The sequence below is a fragment of the Poromitra crassiceps genome (assembly GCF_964638095.1).
Source record: "Poromitra crassiceps genome assembly, chromosome: 1".
NCBI lineage: Eukaryota > Metazoa > Chordata > Actinopteri > Beryciformes > Melamphaidae > Poromitra > Poromitra crassiceps.
The window spans coordinates 72,036,288-72,046,849 of NC_139623.1; the positions used below are offsets into that span (position 1 = coordinate 72,036,288).

General features: G+C 43.8%; 1 protein-coding gene across 1 annotated transcript in view; it reads left to right on the plus strand.

Moving 5' to 3' along the window:
* LOC310785584 (LIM domain kinase 1-like) overlaps positions 1 to 10,186 on the plus strand; it is a 40,026-nt gene extending 29,840 nt beyond the window's left edge. The window contains exons 12-15 of the mRNA XM_083646709.1: positions 620 to 803; positions 5,096 to 5,151; positions 5,372 to 5,529; positions 8,746 to 10,186. Of these exons, the coding sequence (XP_083502835.1) occupies positions 620 to 803; positions 5,096 to 5,151; positions 5,372 to 5,529; positions 8,746 to 9,346 (999 nt within the window). The 3' untranslated portion in view covers positions 9,347 to 10,186. The remainder of the gene's footprint in view (positions 1 to 619; positions 804 to 5,095; positions 5,152 to 5,371; positions 5,530 to 8,745) is intronic.
* Positions 10,187 to 10,562: the final 376 nt, after the last annotated feature.

Consider the following 10,562-nt stretch of genomic DNA (forward strand, 5'->3'; position numbering starts at 1 on the left):
ACCAAAATCTAATCAGTTCATCCTTGAGTCCAAGTCGATGTTTGAGACAAGTTTGATTAAATTCCGTCAAGGCATTCCTGAGATATGGCGTTAACAAGCTTGAAAATGGCGTTCGAGAGGTCACAGTGACCTTGACCTTTGACCTTTGACCACCAAAATCTAATCAGATCATCCTTGAGTCTAAGTCGATGTTTGAGGCAAATTTGATGAAATTCCGTCCAGGCGTTCCTCAGATATCGCGTTAACAAACATCGTACGGACGTACGGACGTACGGACAACCCGGATCCATAATGCCTTCCGGCCTGGCTATCGCCGGCGGAGGCATAAAAACAAAAACAAAACAGGAACCATTTCTACTTTCCAAGTAAATTACATGATTCAAGTTCCACTATTCTAACGACGTAGTTTCAACTTCAGATGAGCTTTATCTGAATGGAATACATGTTTGTTGATATCAAGGGGCTACTATGAGCTTTAACTTTTAGTCGTGCTCTTTATTTATTTCCCCATAGAAACAAATCAATAAGCAGCAATCCCATTTTTCAAGATTCAAGTTTTTTGTGACAGGAAGCAACAACGTTTATAGGAAATATGCTCTCTTGATGTGTCCTGGTTCAGAACCAGAGTGTGGTGGTGGCGGACTTTGGGCTGGCGAGGCTGGTGCTGGAGGAGAGGAGGAGCCAGAGCAGAGCTTCCTCTCTGGAGCGGCCTGGGAGACTGTCCGACTTGCGCAGGCCTGACCGGAGGAAGCGCTACACCGTGGTGGGGAACCCGTACTGGATGGCCCCAGAGATGATCCACGGTGAGTGGGGCAGGTTGCCAGGCAGGAGTGGGGGTTCCCTGACATGTTGTGTCAAGGACCCCTCGAGACACTTTAGACCGCAGAAACAAATATGATCAAGGTTTTGTCCCAAGGACCCGATCAGTGGGGATTGATGATGATGAAACTGAACTAGGCCACATTTGAACATTGCAGTGTATTATTGTATTTAGTGTATTAGTACTGTAACTGGAAGGCTGCAGGGTTGAGCTTACAGCCGCTCGTGCTTCTGTCAAGTTAACAGCCATGAGTCCTTTAGCAAGGCATTGAGCCTCTATGCTGCTCAGCATAGAAGTATCAGCTAAATGACTAGAGCTGATTTTGGCCCCCTCAGTTCTCTAAGACTTAATTTTGGAAGAGACTGTATTAGAAGCGACTATTAAAGAGCATTTCTTGTAAGCCTAACAGGCCTTGCAGAACTTAAAGTCGAAGTGAACTGAAATAGCACGAGCGTCGGAGACTGAAAACAAATTGAGAGGCCAATCCTGGTGTGTTCCACCCCCAAATCGAGTGGGATTCAGCGTGTTGTCGTGCTACGCGAGTGGGATCCGCGGAGTACCAGGCAGCCACCTGCTTCGTGTGGAGCGAGTGGACAATCCGATGCATGGGTGCTGCCCGCCCGCCTGGGATCTCCGAGGGGCGACCCCTGACAACCAGGCTCTCAAGCGTGCGCCTTTTACGCTATTTCTGTAAATACGATATTCCTGGAATGCGCGTTTTAACACATTCACTGCCAACAGTTTATCCAATACAGTAGGTAGCTTCTGCCAAGGGTTTTTTTGAGGATTCTGGCTCATCTTTCAAGAGCCGAGGATTATTTTCTGCTAGGACTTTGTGAACACAAAATATCTCAAAAGAACTAATAGAATGTGTGCTTTCTCTGTCTAAAAGAGTTAGTTTTTATCATGTTCTGTTATGTAGGCATGAGCAGTTGAATACAGCATGGTTTCAGCGTCTGAGAAGGAAAGCTGAGATAAATGCCTTTTTGTGAAATTCGATAGAACAGGCAGAACAGTCACTTTAACCATTTATTTTTGGCATCAGTGAGACATCAGACATCTAAACAATAGTTCTGAACAGTAATTTCCTCCAATATAACACCACCCCCCTCTCCTTCAAACTCCTCCCTCCGTGGGTGTGTCTCTGGTGGCTCTGCAGCGTGTGTCACAGGCGAGTCTCTGCTGCCTGTCTGTGCTGCCTGGCGGCCGCTCGTCGGGCGAGTCTGGATCGGGCTCGTTCGTTTCTGGGGTTTCGGTTGTGAGCTTTGATGAAGCTGCGTGCGATTCTGGGCTTTCTGCTACGTGTTTCAAAGTGTGTTGCACCCAGAGTCTATTTTTGGAATCCCCCACCGTTGTGCGCCAGCTCCCAGCGCGAAAGCGTTTTTGCCATGAGAATGGTTTCCTCACGCTTTTTCCTGCTGTTTTTGCTCGGCTTTCTCTAGTCTGGAGAGCACTGTCGCCACTTAGTGGGTCGGTGGAATGGGTTGTACACGTTCGGTGGCTCCCATATTTTTATAGGAGATGTAGGGGGCTTTGATCAACGTCCCACCGTCAAAAAAAGAAAAAAAAAATGTGACGAGTTAACTCGTCGACGGCAGTCAACCGTTGTTGTTTTTTTGACGAGTTAACTCGTCCACGGCAGTGAACGTGTTAACGAGCCAGTTACATTTCTTTGCATTCTTAGAGATTATAGTTTTTGTTTTTTGTTCATGTTTCATGCAATTGGCCAAGTTAGTAGTTAGTTTATGGGATAGGAATTCTGCCAGATGACAGGCACTAGGCGCCATTTTCTACTTCATTTGGAAGAGAAAATTATCCAGAAATGAAGATTTGATTGACAGCTGCATGTCGTGATATGATTGGTTGAAATGGGGTAGAAATGTTATAGTACTAGGTGACGTCAGCAAACTGTAGATTAGAGTTAACAATGAAATCTTGAAAAATGAACTTTTGATGTGAAAAAGTGTGAAAAACTAAAGGAATTAGATTTTTGTGATTCTTTTTTGCATACATCATTAAATAGGTCCACTGCATACCCAGGTATTTGAACTAAAAGAAAAGAAAAGTCATTTTTGGGTTCAGCTCGACTTTAACAAGTTGTTGTTTTCTTAATCCCGCTGCCCACAGCTAAGTTCAAACCGCCCGCTCCCGTGAGATTTGTGTTGGGTCCGCTCCCAATGCAGACCTCTACTGTACACCGTGACACATTTGAGAAAAGCACAGGTAAATGAAATGTCTGAACCTCACTGAGTTAAATTAGCCTTATACCAAAAGTGCAGCAATGTAGCAGTGTAGCAAAAAGACTGTGAAAGACTTTCAGAAAAGATGAAGTGGTGTGCATTAAATTAGATCTAATAGATCTCTTGTGATCTAGTAGCAGATCTCACATGAATATGCAGAAATTATGAACCAGGCTGTTCAGTCACAAATTAAGGTTGTGACTACAACTGTATTTCTGAAGGTACTTTATACTTTAAACTGTATGTCTGAAGGTACTTTACTTTAAACTGTATGTCTGAAGGTACTTTACTTTAAACTGTATGTCTGAAGGTACTTTACTTTACTTTTACTTTATTTGTTTATTTGGACGGGACAATGCGCAATTAATGAACACATCAAACATGGTAAAAGTGTCAAAAGTGCAGGATTTAGCACGAGGCTAGATTCCATCCGCAGTCCCCAAACATAAAAACAGAGGAATATCAAACAGTAAGAGCTACATACATAATTAATAGAACACACTCAAAAAGAAACATAGATAGTGAGGTACACTCAAAAATACAAAAACGACAGAAAACTACTATAAGTGATTACATGGCTTTGGAGTGAATTAAGCCTACCGCTAAGATCAATGTCCTCTTATTCTGCTTTCAAAAAGCACCTGAAGAAACATCTACCGGTACTGTCCTCCTGATCCCTGTACTCATCCTTCTCTGACAGATTTTGACAACTTTTCTCTGACACTTTGTTTTCCTCTTAGCCTTCATGTTTTTGCCTCAGATGCAAATGACCTTGTTTTTGCTGCTTTGCTGATTTAACACATTCACTGCCAGACGTTTTTTTTTTTTACTGTAGGTAGGTTCTGCCAGAGGGTTTTTTTGAGGATTGTGGCTCATCTTTCAAGACCCGAGGATTCTTTTCTGCTAAGATTTTGTGAACACACAATATCTCAAAAGAACTAATAGAATGTGTGCTTTCTCTGTCTAAAAGAGTTAGTTTGTAGAGTTAGTAGTTATGTAAGCATTAGCAGTTGAATACAGCATGGTTTCAGCGTCAGAAAAATTATTCAGAGATAAACGGCTTTTTGTGAAATTCGATAGAACAGTCACTTTAACCATTCATTTTTGGCATCAGTAAGACGTTAGACATCTAAACAATAGTTTTGAACAGTAATTTCCTCCATAACAGCAGGAAACCCCCCTCTGCTTCCAACTCCTCCCTCCGTGGGCGTTCTTCTTGGCTGCAGCGGCAGTGTCACAAGCTTGTCACCACTCTCACTGCTTTGCTGCTGCTGCTGCCTGTCTGCGCGGCCGCTGTTTGAGGAAGTCTGGATGGACTCGCTCGCTTCTTGGAGTTTTGGTTGAGAGCTTTGATGAAGCTTTTGCGAATCTGGACATATTTATGCTGCGTGTTTCAAAGTGTGTTCCACCCGTGATCGATTATGCAAATTTGCAATCCCGCATCGCCAGCAATCAGCGCGAAAACGAAAGCGTTTTCGCCAATCCATTTTCATGAGAATGGCTTCGTCACACTGCTTTTTGCTTGCCTTCCTCTAGTCAGGAAAGCACTGTCGCCACTTAGTGGGTCGGTGGAATGGGTTGTACACGTTGTACACGTCCAATACTTATATAAGAGATGTAAAAGGGTTAGATGCACATCCCACGGTCAAAAAAAAAAAAATCATTTTTTTGACGTATTAATACGTCATTGGCAGTCAACCGTTGGATTATTTTTGACGTATTAATACGTCATTGGCAGTGAACGTGTTAACATGTCGTTTTTTGTAGTTTTTCTTTTTTTGTGTTTTTTTGTTGAGTGTTTAGCCTGCATGTCACGAAATTGATATGGGTAGGTGTGGAACTCTGTACAAGCCTGCAAAGGCTTCGTTCCCACCTTGCACAGATTTGTACCTTAATTTGTGCTAAACAAATAAAATAAACTAAACTCACATGCCTGGTTGTACATGTAAGCCACAGCATCTCCAGCATGGAGCAAGTAACAAACAAACACTGGTGATGTGTTTTACCTTTTCTGTCTTTCCTCTGTGCCTCTCAGGGAAGAGCTATGACGAACGGGTGGACATCTTTTCCTTTGGCATCATGATGTGTGAGGTAAGAGCTATATTGTCATTTTGCACCCTCTGTTTGGCCTGTAGGGGGAGCAAAACATTCATGGTTTGTCTCATAAAACCATGTGTTGCACAGTATGTTGACTGAGAAGTCTAATCAAGTTAAAAAATGTTTGACTGGGGCAAAAATATATACTATCCATTAATTAAAATGTCTAATCAGTTTAAAAGCAGAGTTTGCATCTGTCCCTGTGCCACCCAAGATCATTGGCAGAGTGAGTGCAGACCCTGACTATCTCCCACGGAGCCAGGACTTTGGCCTAAATGTAGCTGGTTTCCTGGAGCAGTACCACCCTCCTGAATGCCCCTCCACCTTCCTGCCACTGGCTGCACTCTGCTGTGACCTGGATGCCGATAGACGGTACAACAGGATATCAATTTAACTTTCACTCAACGTTACTGTCCGAATTTTACTTTTTTCAAACCACTGCAGTCCTAATTATGATTGTAACACTTTAAAAAAGTATAAGATGTAAGTGGTATTGTGCTTTTATTCAAAATAAAAATACATATTTGATGGCATGACCTGTCCTTAAAGGACGGCTTTAGCCCACTCAACCCACTTTGTATCATTAATAATCTCAGTAATATAAGCACATGTGTGCAGTGTTTACCTTCTCTCTGTGTGTTTTCCTCACGGAGATCTCCCATTTGCCAAAGCGCTCCGTTCTGATGCGTTTTACGTCACAATGTATGAGAACGGAGCTGCGGAAGTTCTGCTGGAGAGGCAGAATCGGCTCCGAGGGCGGCTGTTATTGTTTATTTTTTATTATTTAAGTATGTGCACATCTGCAGAGAATTGAGAGCTTTAACGAGCCTTAATGACTTGCAGCTGGTGGGGACGGAGATTCTGCAGGCAGCAGCAGGAGCATTTTCTCCTTGAGGTAAACAGAGAGAGAAGGCAAAACACTGCCCATGTGCTTATATTACCCAGATTATACAAAGCGGGTTGATTACTGGTAAAGACATCCTTTAAGTGGGCCATGGTAAAGTTAGTTTAAGATAAAGATAAACAATATCTCACTAGCTGCTTGGCTATGCGCTCCCTCACGATGGTTAGTTTGTTACTTTACTGCAGGGATACTCAACTTGCTTTGCCCGGGGGCCACTTTCGTGAAATGATAGAAGGCCAGGGGCCAGTTAATAAACAAACGATACATTTTTCTGTAGCGGATTGTAGGTTTTTGGGGTGTCAGCCGGAGTTTAGTCTGACAATGTTGTGCACACCGGATAGTTAGTTAGGTTAAGTACATACATAAGTGCCTGGGTAGCGAGCAGATGGCGGTATTTGACAATTTAGCAGCTAAATTATAGATTATTGAAAGATATTCCATATTCCAGACTGAAATGCTATTACAGAAGTGGAGTATTAGCCTGAATGACATGAACATTTGGACACTTATTCAGCGGGTATCTTGCATGTTGCGTTCAGGTGCACTGTAAAAAAAAAAGGAAAGAAAATATTTTTTTTGCAATTCCATCGGCCCGCGGGGCCGCAAGTTGAGTATCACTGCTTTACTGCCTTTAGGTTTTATTAGAACCACCACAGTTCACAGCTATTTAAAATTAATACAATCTAGAAAGCGCTAGCTCTAGTCATTTAGCTGATACTTCTATGCTGAGCAGCATAGAGTCTCAATGCCTTGCTAAAGGACTCATGGCTGTTAACTTGACAGAAGCACGAGCGGCTGTAAGCTCAAACCTGCAGCCTTCCAGTTACAGTACTAATACACTAAATACAATAATACACTGCAAGTGAAAATTACACTGTAAGTGAAAAAACTCCAAATCTGGAAGTGTCCATCCTATTCGCCTTATGTAGCCATGCCCATTTGACCCGGTTGTGTGGTCGTGTGACAACTTCCAGCAAAAAAAAAAGAAAAAGAAAAAGGCCAATATCATCTAACTCTGAATTAACTAATAATTTAGCCAATTGTATGTAACGTACCAAATAAAAGCAAACGGCAATGTCTAAGAATGAAACGCCATGTAACTGGCTCGTTAATTCTCGCATTCCAGGGAATTACGTTAACGTCTGCGGGTCTTATAGACGTAAGTGGCTCGAGCTGCGCTCGGAGGAGAGAAAACTATCTGAAGCTTTCTTTGTTGGAGTCCAGGTATGTTTTACAAGAAAGTGCTCGTCATTGTCGACGATAACGTTATCTGACCTGGCTAACAGTGGATACTCCGCTTGCTTTCTGTGTACCGAGCTCAAAGTAGTAAGCTACGTTCTTTGTTTTACCCCCTGGCTGCGCTGTCCGCTACAAAAACAACTGTCTTCATCTGACGTTCTTTTGTATTTTTGCGCCGTGACCGCCGGAAGTGTTAACTCATTGAGTGCCAGCCACTTTTGGAGAACGGACGCTCCCAGTGCCAGAGTTTCAGAGCGTTTTCAGTGATTTCTCGAGGCCCACAGAATATTGTGTGATATTACTATGTAAACACCGAACACGCAAAAAGAACGATGAGACTCTCTTCTATCATCAGCAAAAACAGGTTTATTGATATCATTTTCCGTTCTTTAGTTATCAGCCGGAGAAGATAGCTTGATTTAACCAAAAACAGCCGTTTTTTTCTAGAAGCTGAGATAATGAGCCTTTTGTGAAATTAAACATTTCATGCACATCACTGACTGAAGCTAATATTTTCTGATGTAGTCACACCTCAAAAATAATTTCCTTCAATAGAACAGCGAAAACCAAGGAATTTTGTTTGGCAAAACAATATTTTTTAGCTGCAACCAGCAGCGCTGGCCCCTGCGTGCGCTGCTGGTTGCAGCTTCTTGCTGGTCTTGATTTACTGCTGGTGGGCATCAGATATTCTAGCTTGCGTTTGCCAATCCTGTCCTTCTGTCTGGGTCTGTCTGGGTCAGTGTTGTATGCTGCTCTGCGTGCTCAACTGCACACTCCTCCTCCGTGTGGGAGTGTCTCTGGGGCTTTCTGCTGCGTTTGCTCTGCACTGAAAAGTCCGCTACATCCAGCTTTTTTACAGCGTTCCGCGTGTATTTGTCACCGGCTCCCATGCTTCCAGTTGAGAATAATAACAACTAATAACAAAATCATGCGGATGGGCTATCGCAGCGGACACGGAGGTGCTCAATTGTGGCAGCAGATTGGCTGCTGCAGGCACAGCTAATGTTATGCTTCATGCATATCGATGCATACGGATGCGATGCGATTTCCGTTTCCCCAACGACTTCTTCTCTGTTTTTTCCTCGCCTTTCTGTAATCTGGAGAGCACTGTCGCCACCTAATGGGTCCCTAAAATAGCTTTTACACATTCAACAGCCACCATACTTTCACAGGAGATGGATCTGGCTTTGATGCACGTCCCACCGTCAAAAAACGCAATTGACGAACATACTCGTCCTTGGCACTCTACGTTACTAAACCAATTGACGAACATACTCGTCCATGGCACTCAATGAGTTAACACGACCCGGAAGAATTTGGCCCACCCCCACCGCGCGTATGAACATAAGGTGAATATGGACACTTGCAGTTTTGGAGAGGAGATTTCACTTTGAGAAACTGACAGTGCTCTCCTGTCTTTCTCTCTGTCTGTCTGTCTCTCTCAGTCCTTCCTTTGTTAAGCTAGATGAGTATCTGGAAAACCTGCTGATGCACCTGGACATCAACCTGCCTCTGCTCTCGGAGCTAGAGCAGCACCGCGGGGCCTTCTGGCTCAAACACAACCAACACCACCCATCTCAGAACCAGAACCAGGACCAGACGCATTCTTCTGACCCCACCCACTCTCCGGAACTGCAAAGACACAGCCTTGACCCCGAGCATTGTTCGGACACCACTGACAATCACATGCTAAGCCTTCCTCAAAGGCAAGAGCAGAACAGCACTCCTGATAGACATTCAGACGCCAAGCAACAAAAGCCCGACCAGCAAGACACAAGGAGTGAACACAACCACTCCTGCTTGAATAGAGAGCATGAGGAGGACCAAACACAAGTCCAGAGCCATGATCGCAGGTCTATGATCAGAGACTCAAACAAAGACGGGTCTAAAACCTGTGAACACAACAACCACTTAGAGAACCCAAACGCCCAGCATGAGCCGTCCCCGCAGCTGCAGACCCACAGTCCAGTACCGGGGCGGCGGCACAGGCCGAGGAGAGCATGCAGGGTGGTGTGGGACAGAACCACAGAGGACAGCTTTCTCTGACTGCTACATCTAATTGCCAATACTGCATACAAAGGAGTTCACACTCCACAGTGATTCAATGGGATCTAATCGTGCATTCCTTTATAACTGGGAACTGGTAATCTTACGACTTCAAAGGTCATCATGAGCTGGGACGGTGACGTCACCAGAGCTGGTATTTCCCATTCCAAACTCGTAGGAGCCTCAGCAGCCCCGACCTCAAAAATCCAAGATGGCTGCGCCCAGTGCGCCGCGCAACAACAGTAGTTATAATCGTAGTAATGTTGTTTAGCACTTCTGTTTTCTTTGTGTCTCATTAAATCAGCTGTACACACAGCACTGCCTAACATCTATCTGTGTGGACATGAGGCTGCAGTTTTTGTATGCGCAAAATGCCACGAAATGCCATGTTGTCAATTGTTATTGCTAACGATGACTAGCCTGGCTAGCGACTGGATCTGACCAATGAACAGTGAACTTCCCAGCTCAAGTTTTCTGCAAATGGAACGCTAACAAAACGGATGTGACGTCATTTAGCCTCCACGTCCCAGTTATTTTGCGATAAAGGAATGCACGATTAAGCTTGGTTAAGCTTGCATTAGGTATACCATCCCCAAGCCTCACCTTTTCAAACATCTGGGAAAGAACAAAGGATGAAAACTGATTAGGTGTCAGTGCATGTGGAGGGCCATGGGCAAGCAGCATGCGACAATGAGTGTGTTTACATGCACACAATAAGAATAATCAGGTAACTGGCAATAATCTGATTTCCACGTTTATAATATGCACTTTAGTAAATAGCGGGCACTCGCCTCAAAGTGTGTGAATGGACATGTACTGAATAAAACTGATGATTCAGCAGAAAGCTTGTGTTTATCGGTTTTCTCATAAACCAATAAGACCCTTTATCTGATCAAGGAGATCGTTTTTTTTATGCTGTTTACATCATTGATAATCGGGTAACTCTAGAAATACATAATCATCCGTTTATTGTGCATGTAAATGCACTCAATGATGATTGACAATGATCAATAAGTAATCAATAAAGGTTAAGTATTGTAATAATCCGCTTCCTGGATCATTAATGAAGGAGCCGAATGCGAATACTTGGTCTGCAGGCTTTATTCACTGCTCACACTCCCAGCTTCCAGCGCTTAGCCACACTTGGCTACACTCCTAGCTAACACACACAGCTCCTAGCTAACACACCCGTCCAGTCCCCATTTCCCCGCCGACA